The sequence below is a fragment of the Periophthalmus magnuspinnatus genome, chromosome 6, assembly GCF_009829125.3.
Source record: "Periophthalmus magnuspinnatus isolate fPerMag1 chromosome 6, fPerMag1.2.pri, whole genome shotgun sequence".
Lineage (NCBI taxonomy): Eukaryota > Metazoa > Chordata > Actinopteri > Gobiiformes > Gobiidae > Periophthalmus > Periophthalmus magnuspinnatus.
Genome location: NC_047131.1, coordinates 17381162 through 17401161, shown reverse-complemented (window position 1 = coordinate 17401161; position 20000 = coordinate 17381162). Strand labels below are relative to the sequence as shown.

The following is a 20000-nucleotide window of genomic DNA, read 5'->3' as shown; positions in this document are numbered from 1 at the left end:
AACAGAAGTTATTGTTATAATCTGATTGTAATATAATGGCAAATTATTAATATTATGTATAAACTATATGTCTTATGCAATTGCCTCCAAACATTGCAAACCCTGTTACTAAATTCATTAATCATTTCCTACTTTACATCAGGTGTAAAGTCCACTATCATTAGAGGCGGAGTTAAAGAAACCACTGTTTTTACCTCAACCTCAGCTTACCCCAGTCCTTATTTGCTCTCTGCTCTCACCATGTTTGTGTCTGTGCTGCTCTTGTGGATATGTCTCTGCTTCTTGTTCGTTCAGTTCAGGTCACGACGGCCCAAAAACTTCCCTCCTGGACCCTTTGCTCTGCCATTTTTAGGGAATGCACTGAACTTAAGCCTTGACAACCCTATGAAGTACTTTGAATCGGTAGGTGTGCTATTCAAAACTACCTTCTTATATTTGTACTGTGGGCAGGTTCATCACAGTGGGACAATAAAAGTAGGCAACTGGCTGCTGAGTCTTTTGCTCATGCTGAAGGGGGCCCATATACATGACAATCAGTTAACGTTTTAATAAAAAGTAATATTAATAGATATCTCTTTAGACAAAAAAATGCATGAAAAAAACTAAAAGAACCAAATATTTTTCAGCATCAATAACACACCAAGTATCAAAACTGGAATTTTCACAACAATGCCTGCAGGAGCATTAGGTTTTCAAATAGTGGTCATTGCAGACTCCAGGTTCCTCTGTTACCTTTCTGTTGATTCATACTGAGCCTAATCGTATATACTTGAAGGCAAAAAATAAATAATAGACTTGACACTCGAAACCAATATGTGCAGAGGAGCCGACTGATCTATTGAACTAAATCCTCAAGGAGTCCACCTAGAAGACCCTACGCCACAGACTTCTACCAGGATGCACCTCAACTTTTCTAGAATCTACTCTTTATAAATGACTTACTTATACTTTTTGTCAGTTTTTGCCATATTTTGCTATTGAAGATTATTAAAGATGATAAAGCTAACTCTTTTTTTGCGCAAAGAACATACATTTAATCTCCAAAAAAATTTCCAAAAATGTCTACCTTGTGTTGCTGTCTCTGCTTAGCTTGCCTTTGGAAGTTAACGATATAAAACATGTGACAAACCTAAAACAAATATTTAGCATGCACGGTGACAATAGCTGTCTGAAATAGCAGCAGGTTATCAGCAACTTTTGCAGTCTTTTGGCATGGTCACAGTTCATTTATTATTGGCAACTGTGGATGGAGAAAGTTTCTGGTGAAAGTCTGTGGGGCAGGAACCTCTGGGTGGAGATCAGCTGCCAGATCCCTCTCATCACTTTGGGCCATTTCAACTTCAACACAAGTCTTCTCGGGGGCCATTAGTACCTTAGTAGATCCTTCATGTTTGTGTGCTTTTCTGTTTGTTTCCAGTTGAGGATGACATATGGGAACATCTACAGTCTGTACATAGGGCCCAGACCTGCTGTGGTGGTGAGTGGGACCCAGGCTCTGAAGGAGGTTCTGGTTAACAAGGCTGTGGACTTTGCTGGACGACCTCAGGACATGTACATCAATGCTATTGTAGAAGAAAAAGGTTACTAATTTTTATTTATTTTATTTTATTTTTTATCTTAATAGCACAACACAACATAAGAAACAACACAACACAATAAGGCATATTTAAAAGCCAAAACCTGACATAAAAAAACAAAACAAAACTGTAGCTGTAGTATGCTATCTGGTTTTATCACATAGTGCTTCTATTTATCTGACTTTCAACTCCTTAAAGTATATCAGTGTGTCAGATTTGGGTAACTCCATGAAACGAGGGTCAAACCTTTCCCTCAGTTGGAGCAACCCTGTAGCTCCAGTTGTTGTCACTAGAGCGCGCTCAAGGCTCTGGCCTTAATTTAATGAAAGCCTTAGTTCACATGTGTCAAACTCAAGGCCTGGGGGCCAAATGTGGCCCTCCACATCATTTTATGTGGCCCTCGATATGGTAAATTAAAAGGTTAACATGTCATTTTATCAAGAGATATATCGTTACACAGCTATATATTTACATCTATGCAAATTAATATGCAATATTTGAAACTTGAATAAGTAATACATACAGAAACGGTTAATTAACAAGTTAAAAAGTAGTTTCATCTATTTTACATCTGGCCCTTTGAGGACAGCCATTTTGCTGATGTGGCCCTCAGTGAAAATGTGACACCCCTGCTTTAGTTCATTCAATGTGGCACACAGGGTCCTCCATACTGACAGGCTTGAAGGGACACACAATCAAGCTGTAAGCTACAGTATGGGGTTTTATATTTAAATTAGCAGCAAGAGCAGAGCAAACATAGTACCCAAGTACTGCACTTTGTTTTCTCATAAATTAATTAATTTTGTGTTTCCCTGCTGTAAAAGGACAACTCACTGACAACTATCAGACCGAGATTCGGTCTCAGTCCAGCCTTCGCGCTCCTGAATCCGAGGTGCAAGTATCAGAACTGTTGTGCGGATCCAGCCTGAAATGTCAGAGTTTTCTTTGCGGGAGAAGCAAGACCATTACGCAGTGGACTAGGTCTGGACAGGGTGGCTGTGCTGTCCTGTCTTCCGTGCTGGGGGGAACATGCCGGGTTTCGAGGTGGAGATCCAGATTGAAGCGCAGATCCAGTCTAGTTCATTATATCTTGTTCTGAGCCGCTCGTCTTGGTGGACAATATATGTAATACCCTGCTTAAGTGAAGATCACAATCACATTGTTTGACTGTGCTTTAAATTTCTTACCTATAGAATGTTTAACCCCCACTCTTTGAGTAGCACAAAACATTGGTGCAAGCTCGCTTCTTGAGGCTCTACTGCCTTTAACCCGACTGTCCTGTTGTAACTGACGATAAAGAACGATCCCCGTGCCTCTGCGCCTGTTCTTCAAGCAACAGAACAGAAACCGACATCCTCCATGCACTTGGCTCTTGGTTCAGCCCGAAGGCATCTATAAAGCCATTTTATCGCTCCAACTCATCTGAGCCCGGCCTGAACCAGAGCTGCTCTCCGCTATTTCAGGCATCTGGGTTTGGATCCCACTGTAACACATGTCTCACATGTATCTCATGTAGGCCAAGCTATAATAATGATTTGGAAGTTGAATTAATAAAATAAAATGTTTAGAAATTATATAATAACAAATGTAGAATATTTGTTTTCTGCATTTTACAGCCAAGACTACATATTTCTTCTTTTTATGTAATTCTTTATGATTTCCTCTTCAGATAAATGCAGCATTTGACCATATTCCGTGCCCTCATGACGTATATTCTGGGGGTGAGGCCACTAAAATATGAATATTTTGGGGCACTTCATTCAAATGACGCTGGTTTTCTCCCGCCACATTTATCAACAGCTGCTCGTGTGCACGGCACAGGTTCATAAGTCCCAAAGCCAAGTGCCCTCTGCTGTATGCACAAATATACACACACATATACACTAACGCAATGCTAGTAAATGAGGGCCATTATACTTTTCTGAGTACTTTTCTAACATCATACATTTACTTGAGTAATACTTTTTATTGAAGTAATAGTACTCTTAAGTTTTGGTTACTCTTCCCACTGTAAGTCTATAAGTGACAAAAGATTAATGTCGACAATATTAAATGAGTTGAACATCTGTGTTTCTTGCGCTGCCCCTTCAGATATAATGCCTTTTTTTCTCATTTTTGTGATTATCCTTTGAAAATACCAGATTGTGTGCATTATTTAACATTAACTAAACTATAAATCAGATGTTATGTCCTGACAGTTGCTCTTTAAATTATTATTAACTGAGTAGTAAGTTTTCTTGGAACACTACTTTGTACTTATTCTTGTGTAATATAATTTTTTTTACTTTCACTTGAGTACAATGATTGGCTACTCTTCCCACCTCTGACAAAAATGCATGTGAATACTATTGATGAGCTACAGTACCTACTTCCTATTTTCACTGTTTAAAAATTGGTACCCCAGCTTTAATAATCCATGTGAATTATGTACAATTGTGTGCAGGTTTAGTTCTAGCTGATTACGGTCAAACATGGAAGGAGCATCGTCGGTTTTCTTTAATGACCATGAGAAACTTTGGTTTGGGAAAACAGTCGATGGAGCAGAGGATTCTGGGAGAACTACAGTACACAATCAATAAACTGGCGAAAAACACAGGTGTGTCAGTAATTCCCATATTAATAAAGACTCATTATATTGTACTGAGGTCATGCTGTGTCCCAGTTATCCACAGAGGTTAGGCTTTGGAGAGACATTTTCCTAGAGTGTTTGATTTTTAGTCAACTGTCAACATTACTGTTTCAAGCAAATGGAAGCCATGTTTCCTTTTTTAAATAGGACTTTTTTTAGATGAGTGTCTCTGTTAAAATGTTCAAGTTAAAATAGTAAAAAGTCGACCTCTGAGAACAACTGCAATGCAGCATTGAACTATTTTACTTTTTTTTTTGTATAACTGTTCTAGTCATCTGTCTGTCTTGTGTCATTTAGGTAAAAGCCTGAGTGCTCAAGTCATGTTTCACAACATCGCCTCCAACGTGATCTGCCTTGTTCTGTTTGCAAAGCGATTTGAATATGATGATGAATTTATGATAAAATATTTGAATAATTTCACTAAGGTCAACAAGCTGATCAATGGATCTTGGTCTTTCGTGAGTTTTCATGTATTTGTACTGAAACATAAACACATAAGTCCACTGTTGTAATGATCAGTGTGTTTTCTTGCAGCTGTATGACAGTTTTCCCTGCATTCGCCGCTTGCCATTACCATTCAACAAAGGTTTTAAGACAATACAGGTAATACCTAAAAATGAAACGTTTTTATTTCATTTTTTTTATTCTTAAATTTTTTGCTTGTTTTTGTGGCAAAGACATTGAAAAGAATGACTTCCTCTATAATAAATGAACACATGAAGACCAGAGTTCCAGGACAACCTCGGGATTTTGTCGACTGCTACCTGGATGAAATGGACAAGGTGAATACTCTGCATTGTACTTCAAAAACAAACAATTAAAATTATTTTCAATAACAACATGTAAAATATTCAATAATGTGTGGCTGGTCCTTTTGAAGGATGGGATCTGATCTTATCAATATCCCCGGCATTGTCAACACCATAATCCAATTCCTTAATTATTCTCTTATTGATTCCTAATTAATTTTTAAAATGACTTTTTTGTATCTAGTTTATAGCCTATTTTATTGTTTAAACTGGAGCTATTTGGCCAGAGGTGTAGGCTAAAACTCAAGTGCTCCTTATAAATATGAAGTATGTTTGCGGTGTCTGTGTAATCTCAGTGTAATCTGTGTAATCCCTCTCTCGGGTGGTTTGGTCAGACACAATCACACCAGTGGTTAGCTGGAGGTAATTTCGTAAAACTCTGCCATGCTCTCCTCGTATACCTGCATGTCTCCTGTGAGCTCCTTCAGGATCTGGAGACTGTGCTGAGAGACACAACAAACCTCTTGGTAATGACACATATTGGCGTGCTATCCTGGAGAACTTGGACTTCCTGGGCCACTTGCATGGTCCAGCTATTACCTCAACCCACTAGTATGATATTGAACTAGTAAAAGCAATAAAAAATTAAAGGCGGCATCGAACGGCCCTTGCGGGCCATGCTTCGTACTCTTTCCACCCAGAACTCCTTAAGGGTGGTGCTAATGGGCCACTTTTCTCTGTTTTATTGTGGCTTTGGATTGTACTTGTCTCTAAACAAAGTCAAAAGACATTGGAAGAGTTGATGCACAAAATGCAATAACATAGATTTTTGAGGCATCGTCATGGCAACACCATGCAAAATATAAATTTGGCCCCCATATTTTTTTGATGGGGATGACCTGAAGAGTCACTGTGCAAATTTCACATTCTTTAATGAAGCAAATAAGTTGTATTCATTTGAAATGTACAAAAATTGGGAAATTTTCCCATTACGATAACATAGGCATCGCCATGTGTAACATATGACATGGGTCCAATTGACTTGATCCGGATGATATGAAGAGTCATTGTGCCAAATTTCACGTTATTCCATCGTGGTAATATTTTTCTCCTGAATGGGAAATTTTGGGATCACTCCCCTTCAGATAACATCAGAATCAGAATCAGAAGACTTTTATTGCCATAGTCTGTGAACACAGTTCACAAACTAGGAACTTGATTCGGTGAAAAAGTGCAACATAAACACACTGAATAAATACAAATACAAATAAGGGCATGCACAAAGTTAAAAAGATATGCTTAAAAAAATCAAATGAAATACTTAAAGGGAGAAAATATGTACAACAGCAGCATCAGAACAACTGTGCAAAGTGGCTTATTAAAGTGACCGGTGTTATTAAGTGTCCAGTTTAGTGCAGATATTATAAAGTGTTCATGAGACAAACAGCAGAGGGGAAGAAACTGTTCTTATGGCGAGAGGTTCTGGTCCCAATGGACCGTAGCCTCCTGCCAGAGGGAAGTGGCTCAAATAGTCCATGTCCAGGGTGAGAAGTGTCAGCTGCTATACGGCCTGCTCGCCCCCGAGTCCTGGAGACGTACAGGTCCTGTAGAGATGGAAGGCTGCAGCCAATCACCTTCTCAGCAGAGCGCACAATGCGCTGCAGTCTCTGTCTGTCCCTGGCAGTGGCCCCAGCGAACCACACAGTGATGGAGGAGGTGAGGATGGACTCAATGGTGGAAGTGTAAAACTGCACCATCATCTGGACTGGCAGCTTGAGTTTCCTCAGCTGCCGCAGGTGGAACATCCTCTGCTGGGCTTTCTTGATGAGGGAGCTGATGGTCGGCTCCCACTTGAGATCCTGGGTGATGCAGGTGCCCAGGAAGCGGAAAGAGTCCACAGTGGTGATGGGGGAGTTCGTCAGGGTGAGGGGAGGCAGGGGGGCTGTGACTTTCCTGAAGTCCACAATCATCTCCACTGTCTTCTGGGCATTGAGCTCCAGGTTGTTGCTGCTGCACCAGGACACCAGCCGGTCCACCTCCCTCCTGTAAGCAGACTCATCGCTGTCCGAGATGAGTCCGATGAGGGTGGTGTCATCAGTTGGTGTACAGGGAGAAGAGCAGGGGAGAAAGTACACAGCCCTGTGGAGATCCTGTGCTGATAGTCCGAGTGCCCGAGACATTCTTCCCCAGCCACACGCGCTGTCTCCTGTCTGTCAGGAAGTCAGTGATCCACCTGCAGGTAGAGTCAGGCACGTTGAGCTGAGCGAGCTTGGCCTGGAGCAGAGCAGGGAGGATGGTGTTGAATGCAGAGCTGAAGTCCATAAACAGGATCCTGGCGTAGGTTCCCGGGGAGTCCAGATGCTGGAGGATGAAGTGAAGGGCCAGGTTAATGGCGTCGTCCACAGACCGATTGGCTCTGTAGGCAAACTGCAGAGGGTCCAGGAGGGGGGAGGTGAGGGACTTGAGGTGGTGCAGGACCAGGCGCTCAAATGACTTCATGACTACAGACGTCAGCGCCACAGGCCTGTAGTCATTAAGTCCAGTGATCCTGGGCTTCTTGGGGACGGGGACAATTGTGGACAGCTTGAAGCAGGCTGGGACATGACATGACTCCAGGGAGGTGTTAAAAATGTCCGTGAAGACAGGAGCCAGTTCCTCAGCACAGTGTCTAAGGGTGGAAGGAGAGACACCGTCTGGGCCCGCTGCCTTACGGGGATTCTGCTTCCTGAAAACATGGGCACTTTGGCGCATCTCCATGGCAACATGGTGCAAAAAAAAAAACATGGGTCTGATTGACTTTATTGATTGGGATGACCCAATGAAATTTTGTTTTAGGAAAACAAAATTTTTGCCCTCCATGCAAATTTATTTGTTATTCTGTAGGGAGTGCTATCGCACCAATTTTGTTTCTTCCACAATGAGTAGGTTTAGGCAAGAAAGTTTCACATCTGATTCAAATTTCAGCCCAATTGGACTTTGTATGCACAAATGGGAGCAAATTTTGGCATTTGAAAATTGCAAAAATTCCGATGGAATTTTGTGACTTCGCTGCACAGAAACTGTAATAGGTATCAACATAAATTGGATAAGTTTTAATGCCCCACTTATCTACATGATGTACAGTGAATTTCAGCCCCTTCAGAGGAGTTGATTAAAATGCAACGTCAGTGAAAATGCTGATCCATGATGGCCAAGTTCCAGTTTGTCAGGGGGCGTGGCCATAATAATATTTTTGGCATCACATAATTTCGTAACTGTACAACAAAGCTGACATCGGGACGTCTCCCATTGACGCAATGTATTTTAATTTTTGCAGGTGGTGCCATACAACACACACACACACACACACCCACACACATATATATACACATATGTGTGTTACAAAATTTTGCATAAAATTCAGGTCTGCTGAAAAATTTATGTGAGTTTTTAAATATGTTCAGGGGTCAAATTCCTGCTCAAAGAAAAATTAATTAATGAGATGTTAGCAAGAACAAATATGCATATCCCATGCCTATGGCATGGGTTGCTAAGATACTGCAGTCCGGGCAGGGGGCACTTCGTGCACAACTTCGTCAAAGTCTGCATGCACTCATCGTTGCGTAAGCAATAGGCTCTACGCCAGGGGTCGGCAACTTCGCTTGGCTTCGGGCCAATTTTTTTCAGCGCCCACAGGTGGCGGGCCAGATGGTAAAGGTATTGGCTTACATATATTTATAAATACATAAATATGAATTACATGCATTTTAACTCACCTAAAAATAAATATAAGTTTAAATAATATAAATTACAAGAAACAACCCCACCCCCTTCTCCCCTACGACGGATTTGGCGGGTTACAAAGTCTTAGCAAAACATACACTAGCAAGAGAGCAATGTCGCTATCAAAAGGACAAAAAAGAAAAGTAGAGAGCGAAAATCGGGGTTTCAGAGAAGAATGGAAGGAAACATATGCTTTTATCTTACCTGGATTTGCGAATGCAAAACCTTTATGCCTCATCTGCAACGAGGTAATATCCGTTTGCAAGGAATACAACATTAGACGACACCATGAGACAAAACACGGAAATTTCAGTGCGTCCTTTCCCCCAAAGTCAGAATCACGGCGTGTCAAAATTGATGCTCTTTGTGACAGCTACATCCAGAGGAGCAGAGTCTTGGTTCGAGGCCTTAACACACAAGAAAAAGTGTCCAGTGCGTCACTTAAGGCATCCTGGATTTTGGCTCGTCATGGAAAACCTTTTACTGATGCAGAAATTTTGAAGGATGTGATGGTGTCAGTTTTGCAAGAGCTGTCGACTGATAAAACCACAGACGCACTTATAGCTTCTGTCAAACAGATGCCACTCTCCGCACACACAGCTGTGCGCCGAATTGAAGTATTGTCCTCCGATATACATGGTGATATTATCCGCGCACTCCGTAAAGTTGATCACTATTCCCTGGCTATTGACGAAAGCACTGACGCGACAGATGTGGCTCAAATGTGCGTTTATGTTAGATATTTTGATGACAAGACTGTCTCATTCCAAGAAGAACTTCTTTTTCTCATTCCGCTGGAAGGCCAAACTACAGGTGAGATTCTGTTTGCCAAACTTGAGGAGCAGTTTAGGAAACACTCCTTATCCCTTGAGAAGATTAATTTCATTGTAACAGACGGCGCTCCATCTATGATTGGAAAGCAAAGAGGTTTGGTTAGCAGACTCAGGGAAATTGTTCCAAACATACAGGCGCTCCACTGTCTTATCCACCAAAGTGTGCTGTGCGCCAAGCTGAGTGGTGAGCTAAAGACCGTAATGGACAAAGTGATGCGCATCATTAATTACATCTGAGGGACATCGAGCACACAACACCGTCTTTTCAGGCAACTTGTGACTGAATCAGAAGAAGCAAGCCACAGCGATTTGCTGCTGCACAATGATGTGCGCTGGTTAAGTAAGGGGAGAGCGTTAGAGCGCATGTGCACGCTTCTCAACGAGATCAAGGCCTTTCTTCAAACAAAAATTAGCGCACCTGCCACAGAACATCTTGCCCAGCTTGAAGACAAAACCTTCATGGCCAACGTTGCTTTTTTAACGGATATATTTGGCCACCTTAACCAGCTTAATCTTCAGCTACAAGGACGAGAGAAAACAATTGTGGACATGGTAGAAAAGCTGGAGGCTTTCATCAAAAAGTTAAACTTATTCGAGACAGACATGACATCCAAACGACTTCTGCATTTCCCAACATTAAAAAAGCATGCGCCAAAAGAAGTGACAAAAGGAATGGTGGATTTTCTTAAACATGTGCTAGGGGAATTCATTTCGAGATTTGAGGACTATTCTTCCCCCAAAGAAATACTTGCCTTCGTGCGTGATCCATTTAGTGTCCAGGCAAACCCAGAGTTCTCTTTAATTGTGAAGGAAACATTGCCTTCATTAAACGAGGCAACGTTTGAGCTGCAGTTGACAGAGTTTCATACATCGTCCCAAATGCGCTCAGCTCTCCAAAATGCACAGTCCCTTTGCGCGTTCTGGCTCTCCTGTCCCGAAGATTATGGCGAGGTTAAGAAGCTCGCTTTTTATGTGCTGACAATGTTCCCGTCGACTTACACCTGCGAGTCTACATTTTCTTCTATGAATGCAATTAAAACTCATGAAAGAAACAGGCTGACAAACAGTAACTTGGAAAATGCCCTACGTCTGAAAGTCACATCTTTAACACCCGACATTAAAAAGATTGTTAAAGAGGGGAAATTCCAGTATTCTCACTGAGTAAGTTTAACATGACTCAAATATTTGTGATTTATGTAAATACATTACTAATTATGGATGTTTATTTTCAGGGTCCCGTTGCCTACACAGAAAGCAACAGTTCGTTTATGTTCTTAATGTTTATCTACCTTTACAAATACAGCCATGCTTTAAACCTGTGTTTAATTAATTAAAAATCCTCAGGCAAAAGCTTTTGCACCTTTTATTATGGTTTTGGTAAGAATTATGCCTTTGTTGAACATGGTAATATGGATGCTAAAGGCGCACAGTATCGGGTAGAGCTATGAAAAACTTTTCACTTTAAGTTTTTACCTCATTTATTCAGGTCTTTGTCTCATGATATTAATTGAAACTAATACTTTTGTGGTTAAAATGTTAAACAAGGATAAAATCTTTCTAAGACGGTTACTTGAACCAGGAAGCTGCGTAATTATTGCTTATCGTCAAATCTCTCCATCAAAATTCTTTTCTCACGCTGTCTTCTTGTGACCATCGCTGCGATTTAGCTCTGCCTCGATGGTTAAACTACGACAGGCTTTTAGTCGTGCGTAATACCGCACTAACGGCTTCCTTACTCCACATTTGGTGCCGTAATGACCTGCACCTTTACGCACGACTGTGGGAGAGCTGTAGGACTTGGATGATGCCAAGTGCAGCAAGGATCGTGATAAAATCACAACGTAAATGAAAAATGTTTAAAATTGACATGGCTAAGTGGATTTATGTTGTGTCAAACATGAGCAAAGGTCGGGAACAATAAAACCTGACATGCGGACAAAAAGCAAGTCCCCACCCCAATTAAAAGAAATCTTCAAACTGTGAGTATTTTGACAGTTGTGATTAAGTGATTTATTTTAATAAAATAGGGAATTTTGAATAACTAACCACAGAAGTGCAAGAAGGCTATAGCGTAACTGGTGCACATTCCTTGAGCTGCGCGCAGTCTGCACGCTTGCCTCACCAGATGTCCAAAAACAGTTAGCCACGATTTTGACTGGTGAAGGTGTATGTACACACCAGTTCATTGTTTGCTTTTAATGTTGTGTTACATGCACATCATGGGCAGTGGAATGCCCGTAGCAGTGCCCACATAACTTGGTATTTGTCGTAACGGTGGGTGTAGCGGACCAAAGGATGCAGACTCGGGGAATATTTACAGTATTTATTAAAGAAATGACAAATGGTGCAGTTTGAGGGTTGATCCGGCGGTGAGCAGGAGGTGAGGCACGGGCCAGGATCCAGGAGCGGAACGTGGAGCGCAGCGGAGATGACGATGCGGGCAGCACCAGGGCAGGATGCAGAGTGCTAACCAGGGTCCGGGGTCGCGGAATGCAGAGATAAAACAGACAGTACCAGGGCTGGGAAGCAGGGTGGAAGCAGGGTTATCGTCAAATCTCTCCATCAAAATTCTTTTCTCATGCTGTCTTCTTGTGACCATCGCTGCCATTTAGCTCTGCCTCGATGGTTAAACTACGACAGGCTTTTAGTCGTGCGTAATACCGCACTAACGGTCCAAAAAAGTCCAAAATCCTCTGGCGGGCCAAAAAAAATTGGCAAAGGGCCAACATTTTCCCGCGGGCCGGACGTTGCCGACCACTGCTCTACGCCCTGTAGGGGCTCAGACCTAACAAGGAGGGGACAAATTTGACAGCACATATGTATGTGTGAAACAACTCCCGTTATACAGTTTCAAAGTTTCCCCTCCGGTGCTCTTTTTTAGTCTAGTATTCTCAAAATAATCTAGCAGTATAAAACAATGAATCAGACATTGCATGGCATAATAGAGAAGATTTAACAATGGAAAGACAAGTTTATTTGTATAGCACAATTCATACTCAAAGTAATTCAAAGTGCTTCATGGAATAAGAAAGACATTAACAATCACAATACAACAAACCAAAATATAAATAATCATCATAAAATTAATATTAAAAAAGAAGAGTGCAGAATAAAACCCTTTCAGTCATATCCACAGCTAAACAGAACCGTTTTGAGCCTGGATTTAAACATGGTCAAAACAGAGGCCTGTCTGTTCATTCAATCATGTCTGTTCATTAACATGCATTGCCACAGTCAAATAAATAAATAAACAAATAAATGAATAAACATCTTCCAGAAGACTGATCCAGGGTTTAGCTGCATAACATTGATTCCCCATGTTTAGTCCTGACTCTGGGCACCAGCAGGAGGTTGGTCCCTGAAGTCCTCAGAGTGTGAGATGGTTCATGTGGCACAAACATGTCGGAGATGTACTTTGGTGCTAGGCCACGGAGAGACTTGTTCACAAGTAGAGCTGCTTTAAAGTCTATTCTCTGAGCCATAGGAGCCAGTGCAGAGACCTGAGCACTGGACTGTGCTCATACTTCCTGGTTCTAACCAGGACCCAAGCAGCAGCGTTTTGGATGTACTGCAGCTGTCTTAACGCTTGTTTGGAGAGGTCAGTGAACAGGCCGTTACAGTAGTCTAACCTACTGGAGAGAAATGCATGGTTAAGTCTCTGGATAAGTCTTGTTTTGATGGTATACCTTTGATTTTTGCAACGTTTTGTAAATGATAAAAAGCAACAGATGTTATTCATTTGATGTGGCTGTTAAAGTTCAAGCCTGAGTCCATTATTACCCCTAAATTTCTAGCCTGATTTGAAGGTTTTAGAGAGAAAGAGACTGAAGTTGACTGTTGACACCTTCTCTATGTTTCTGTGGACCAAAGACTATGACTTCAGCCTTGTCTGTGTTTAGCTGGAGAAAGTTGTTTTGCATCCACACACTGATCTGTTGATGCAGTGTCAGAGTGAATCCACTGGTCCATATTCACCTGCTGCCAGAGAGACATAGATCTGAGTGTGATCTGCATAGTTGTGGTAGGACACATTATTGTTGCATATTAAGTGCCCTAATGGCAGCATGTAGAGATTGAACATCAGGGGTCCCAGGATTGACCCCTGGGGCACCCCACAGGTCAGGGACTTTTTATCTGAAACACATTTTCCATTTTCAACAAAGTACTCCCTGTATTCTAGATAGAACTCGAACTGGTTTAGTGCAGTACCTGAAATGCCTACCTAGTCCTCTAGTCTCTGTAAGAGCAGTCTCAGTCCAGTGGTGGGGTCTAAAACCTGAATAGAAAACATTAAAGGTGTTGTTCATTTGGGGAAAGTTAATAAGCTGTTGGGCTATTGGACTTTGTCCCAAAACAGCAGATTTGAGATGGGTCAGTAATTGTTCATTGCTCTTCTTTAGGAGAGGTTTGATAACTGCAGTTTTCAAAGCTCTTGTGAATGTTCCAGATTGAAGTGGCATGTTAACTATGCAAGCAAGGGGTAATAGCACACTGTTGAGCACAGACTTTAGAAATCTTGTGGGTAACACATCGAGGCAGCTTGTAGATTTATTTATTTATTTATTTAGAAAAGGGACAGTGCATATTAATGAACATAAGATACATATGTAAATATGCCAGATTTTAGCCACAGGCTAATTTCCATCTGTTGTCCCTGGACAGGTTGATGGTCACACTTAACATAAAATACCAGATAAACAAAATACAGTCAAATACATACAGGGCAGGACAGAAGCCAAGTCAAAAACATAAACTCAGGAGGAATACTACTACTTTTAAAGTGTTGTGTGTATTGCATAAGTTCTAAAGTGCTGTGTGTATTGCATAAGTTCTAAAGTGCTGTGTGTATTGCATAAGTTCTAAAGTGCTAAGTGTATCGCATAAGTTCTAAAGTGCTGTGTGTATTGCACAAGTTCTAAAGTGCTGTGTGTATTGCATAAGTTCTAAAGTGCTAAGTGTATTGCACGAGTTCTAAAGTGCTGTGTGTATTGCACAAGTTCTAAAGTGCTGTGTGTATTGCATAAGTTCTAAAGTGCTAAGTGTATTGCACGAGTTCTAAAGTGCTAAGTGTATCGCATAAGTTCTAAAGTGCTGTGTGTATTGCACAAGTTCTAAAGTGCTGTGTGTATTGCATAAGCTCTAAAGTGCTAAGTGTATTGCACGAGTTCTAAAGTGCTAAGTGTAACGCATATGTTCTAAAGTGCTAAGTGTATTGCACGAGTTCTAAAGTGCTAAGTGTATCGCATAAGTTCTAAAGTGCTGTGTGTATTGCACAAGTTCTAAAGTGCTGTGTGTATTGCATAAGTTCTAAAGTGCTAAGTGTATTGCACGAGTTCTAAAGTGCTAAGTGTAACGCATACGTTCTAAAGTGCTGTGTGTATTGCACAAGTTCTAAAGTGCTGTGTGTATTGCATAAGCTCTAAAGTGCTAAGTGTATTGCACGAGTTCTAAAGTGCTAAGTGTAACGCATATGTTCTAAAGTGCTAAGTGTATTGCACGAGTTCTAAAGTGCTAAGTGTATCGCATAAGTTCTAAAGTGCTGTGTGTATTGCACAAGTTCTAAAGTGCTGTGTGTATTGCATAAGTTCTAAAGTGCTAAGTGTATTGCACGAGTTCTAAAGTGCTAAGTGTAACGCATACGTTCTAAAGTGCTGTGTGTATTGCACAAGTTCGAAAGTGCTGTGTGTATTGCACATAACCTAAAGTGCAAGGTGTATTGTACAAGTCCTATAGGTCGAGTATTTTATGTAAAACTAAAACTGAGTAATTATGAATTGTGTTCACATGTTTGAGTTGATCTAAGCCACTCCTTTAAATACCTTTTAAATGTAGTAAAAGTGGGTGCCTCCCTTACAAAAGTGGGAAGACTGTTCCACTGTACACAGCATGAACTGGTGATGATCTCTTGGACAGTTTTGTCAGTTACAGGTGCAAAGTGAGTCAGCTCTAAGTGTCTAGGTGGGTGCTGGGTTGTTATTTGTGTTGTGGAAATGATAGCATTTTTAATGCCCTGAACCTTGGCATTAAAGAACACTGCAAATTCATTATACTTAGATGTGAAAATTAGTTTTAACGGCAGCAGAGCCGGAGAGTTTGTTAATCTGTTTACTGTTGCAAACAGGACATGAGAGTTGTTATGGCAGAAAAATACCTCACCCTTGTTCTACATAAACTGTGGTTGTACGTGTGCATCTTTTCTCTGTAAATCCCATAATGAACCTGGAGCTTTGCCTTGCGTCATTCCCTCTCAGCCCTCCGACACTTCCTTTTCTGTGCCCTGACTGAATCATCATTCCTCTATGTCGCTTTCTACTTATTTTTAACCATTTAATCCTTCATTGGGCAATGGTGTCCAGAACATTCAGAATACTCTAAGTCACAGAATTCAACAAATCATTAACATTAGAACATGAGGCATTTTCAAAGTGCATCATTTCCATGAACAGTGCACCTGTGTTATCATTTATGTGTCTCCTTCGAACAACTGCAGGACCAGCCGCTGGTTTGGGAATAACAGACAGGTCAAAGAAATGAGTGTCCTCTGTTGTAGGTGGGCTCGCTGAAATGCTGAGTCAGACCAAAGATTTCAAGAACAGATCTGAGCTTTTTAGTGTTTCTGTTAAACACATTATCCACATGTACATTCAAATCTCCTGTAATGACTAAACCAATCCAGACATAGACTTAGACGTGTACAACAACAACAACATAACTCAACAAATAACACAGGGCTAAAGACAAGCACAGTGCCACAGGTGACAGGCAGCACAAAAACAGCACAAAGAAATTGTATTATTAATTATGGCCATAGACTTGATTCTGAAGTAACCATGATTTTTCCATGTTTTTAAAAGTTGTATGTACCAGGATTGCGTATATGAGATGGTATAGTTTTCCAGAGCTGGACAGCTCGCACCAAAAAAACAGATTGTCTGCTTTATAAGGGTACAACTAGATTATTTGAAGTAGCAGGTCTGGTGTGTCTTCTACTTTGTTTAAAGAAATCAGAAAGTGGTAGTGGAGCCAGACATGTAGGAATTTAAAAACAGATTTCAAAAATTTGACCACATTTTCCCAAATTAATAGTTCATATTTCACCAAAATAATGCAATGGTGATGGTGAAAAGGTTTCATGTACAGGACTTTTAGAACCTGTATGTGGCTTGTGAAAGGGGACAATGGATGATTTGCATAATGTCATATTCTTTATTATATTATGGACAGAATGTCAAGCATGAGCAGAATGGGACAGAGTACTGACTCTAGTGGCACATCAGAGCTAATTTTGGTACACATTTAGGGTTGTTTGAGTTTAACCAGCTTATTCCCCAAGGTATCTGTTGCCTTTGTCACTTTTTTTAAAGAATCATTCCATGTGATAAGTGATAAATATATATCTTAAGAGACCAGTCTTTTCAACCAAATCTTTTTTTACAGAGAGCCAATGAGGGCACATCATTTTCTTCAGAAGAACTCTTGATGAATTGCCTCAATCTACATAATGCAGGCACCGACACCACATCAAATACACTGCTCACTGGATTCCTCTACCTCATGACCAAGCCTCAAATCCAAGGTAAGATGATGGACTGGTCAGTTTGGGGTTTAATAGTGGTAGTGTTAATGTTATTTTGTCTTCTCCCCAGAGCGCTGTCAGCAGGAGATAGACCAAGTGCTGGAGGGAAAGGACTTTGTCACTTTTGAAGACAGACACAACATGCCTTATGTCCAGGTATTAAATACATTTTATTGATTATGTTTCAATTCATTTTTAAAAAGTTCTTAGTATATGAAAAATAGCAATTGAAATGCAGACCTCAACGAACATATTACATCAATGCTCCCTTTACTACATTTACTTTTTTTTTTTTTTTTTTGGTTAATTTACATGAATTAGTTTTTGTTCCTTTGCTAAGCAGCAGCTTCTAACTCACATTCAGTCGTACCAACATTCTGCGAGTTCTCTGTTGATGTCATGTATTGTATTGTCATAACTGTACATTGTAGGTTAAGGCCTGCTTTGTATTGTCCTCTTTCTCTGTTGCTCCATCAGGCTGTGATACATGAGTGTCAGCGAGTGGCCGACACTGTCCCTCTGAGTGTTTTTCATGCGTCCACCAGAGACACAGAGCTGATGGGTTACTCCATTCCAAAAGTAAGTAGACGTTTTGATCTTGCTTAGCCTCACCTGAGTTTTTAGCCCACTTAGTCAGGATAAGCACACTTTTTAAGCAGGCTGAAGATTAATGTATATAGAAAGAAGTTGTGTATGTGTTAGTCGTGTAAAATGTCTCTGTTTTGTTCGTAGGGCACTATTATCATTCCCAACCTGTCGTCAGCACTCAGTGAGGAGGGACAGTGGAAGTTTCCTCATGAATTCAACCCTGAAAACTTTCTCAACGACAAGGGGGAGTTTGTCAAACCAGAAGCCTTCCTGCCTTTCTCTGCTGGTAGGGCCGAATGAGCACACCATTTTACACTGATATGTGAATGTGCAGTGGGTGAAAAGGTAGTGCACTCAAAACTTCACAGTGCTCCTTAAAGCCACAGTATGTGCCTTTTGTGCCAAAACAGTCTAAAATAAAAGCATGTTTTTTTCATTATAGATGTTATAATCTAGCATCTCCACAAATTTCTTGCGTGTCTGGGCCTAACCTGACCCGAATGGCCCATAAACACTGAAAGAAAGATATGTTGCAGCCTGGATTTTACATTCTGTGCATTTTTATTGGCATAGAGCTTGTGTTCTACCTGCAGTTGTCTCTGGAACACGACGCAATCTCCCGGGCAATGTCCCATATTATCTCTCTCTCTTGGCCCTTTCACTCTTTCAGGACATTGTTTGCGGATTTAATTCACATGCCTTATACCGCACACAACATATTATGCCACTTTATTCACTTGGGAGCTCAACATTCTGTCTTAAGAGAAAAAGAGAACTCTATGGTGGTAGAGTGTCAGCAGCAGCAAAGGGACACAGTGTGGTTCTGGACCCTAAACCAAACCCAACCTGACACCACAGCAGGAAATCTGGATCAGGCTTGTGTTTCAGTCAGATTTTGGCAGAGAATCAAAACTAATTACGACAGGAAGTAAGACTGCCTCACCAAGCAATAAAGATCCAGTATTCAAACTACTTTTATGTTTTCCATTTTTGTCCAGGTCCTCGAGTGTGCCTGGGAGAAGGCCTGGCCCGTATGGAGCTCTTCCTCATCTTGGTGACTCTTCTGAGGAAGTTTAGGTTCATTTGGCCTGAGGACGCAGGAGAGCCTGACTATGAGCTGGTGTTTGGCATCACTGTGACCCCTAAACCGTACAACATGAAAGTAGAGCTGAGGGCCACACAGTGACAAATCTGCATATTTGCTGTCAATAAATGTTGTGTAAAGTGAACACATGCATTTCTCAGAAGGAATATTAAAAAAACTTACCTGTGTGATATAGCTGTAATGTGCTCTCCTATTTCATAAATGAAATGAGTTGACATACTGAGGACTCATCAAACTGTGGTTGGCCCCTTCAGATTTATTGCATGTGCAACACATTATGATGGATTTCATTGAATTGATCCCCTCAGAAGGTAAAAGACATTGCCTCATGATAATAGACCTATGTCTCGGTGGATAGCAGCTTTCCCCACATCAAAACATACCTCAGATGCAGTAGCAATACAAATTACTAAGAAAAATAATTCCTAGATGGGGAATTCTGGGAATAAAATTTCGTGAGAATGACAATGGGACACACTTTGGTAATGAAGCAATTACACAACTACTAAATACCGTGATATTGACATTCACAAACATTGTGCTTACTGTATCAGAGTTAAAAATGCGTTATTTCCTTTTGTGTATTATGTTTCTTTTGAATTTATATGTGAATTTTATCATTTTGACGTTTTCATTTTGAAATAAACTGAAGTGTGCGTTGCTCCTTTGTATTTTATTTTGCTAGCTTCACTTCCCCTCTCAGTCGCATGTTGGAGACTGCAGAGGGGAAGTTCCAGTGACGTGCGGTGAGGTTCATGACTGGTGAGGCCCTGATGTCATCACAATCAGATTTACAAACATCTAAACCAGGTGTCGGCAAGCAAAGCAAGTAAGTGACTTGTGGCCAGAATAAAAAATTATTTCAAAATAAAGGTAGATAAATAAATAAAAATAAATAAAGGTAGAGCTGTGTGAAATAGCTCTAATTGTCAATAGATTGAAGTCTTTAAATTTATTACCATTTTGTACCACTCTGTTTGAAAAGAGCAAGTCCCTTAATTTGGAAGAAACACTTTAGCTCCAGCATTAGTCTTCCTTTAATTATAATCTCCTGCTTCGACTGAAAGTCCAGTTTAGAAAACTGCTTGAGCTTTAATATGTAATCTTCCTTGTTTTAAAAAGAAGAGTCAGACAAGAAGAAAAAAGTGAATAGATTGCTGAACTTGACTTGCTAACTCTAA

The 20000-nt window shown here is 40.7% G+C and overlaps 1 protein-coding gene across 1 annotated transcript; it reads left to right on the top strand.

Annotated features, from left to right (window-relative positions):
* Positions 1 to 143: 143 nt before the first annotated feature.
* On the top strand, positions 144 to 18943 carry LOC117372201 (cytochrome P450 2J4-like). Its single transcript, XM_033967965.2, has 11 exons — positions 144 to 402; positions 1418 to 1580; positions 4021 to 4173; positions 4504 to 4664; positions 4741 to 4809; positions 4884 to 4988; positions 16988 to 17126; positions 17197 to 17282; positions 17604 to 17705; positions 17859 to 18000; positions 18713 to 18943. The coding sequence occupies exons 1-11, from the start codon at positions 241 to 243 to the stop codon at positions 18898 to 18900; spliced, it is 1470 nt and encodes a 489-aa protein (XP_033823856.1). The 5' UTR covers positions 144 to 240; the 3' UTR covers positions 18901 to 18943.
* Positions 18944 to 20000: the final 1057 nt, after the last annotated feature.

Excerpts from the sequence above, each read along its gene's own strand:
- LOC117372201 (XM_033967965.2), top strand. The coding sequence starts at position 241 with ATGTTTGTGTCTGTGCTGCTCTTGTGGATATGTCTCTGCTTCTTGTTC. Across the intron at positions 4,989-16,987 it reads ACCTGGATGAAATGGACAAG|AGAGCCAATGAGGGCACATC; the intron begins GTGAATACTCTG and ends CTTTTTTTACAG. Across the intron at positions 18,001-18,712 it reads CTTCCTGCCTTTCTCTGCTG|GTCCTCGAGTGTGCCTGGGA; the intron begins GTAGGGCCGAAT and ends ATTTTTGTCCAG.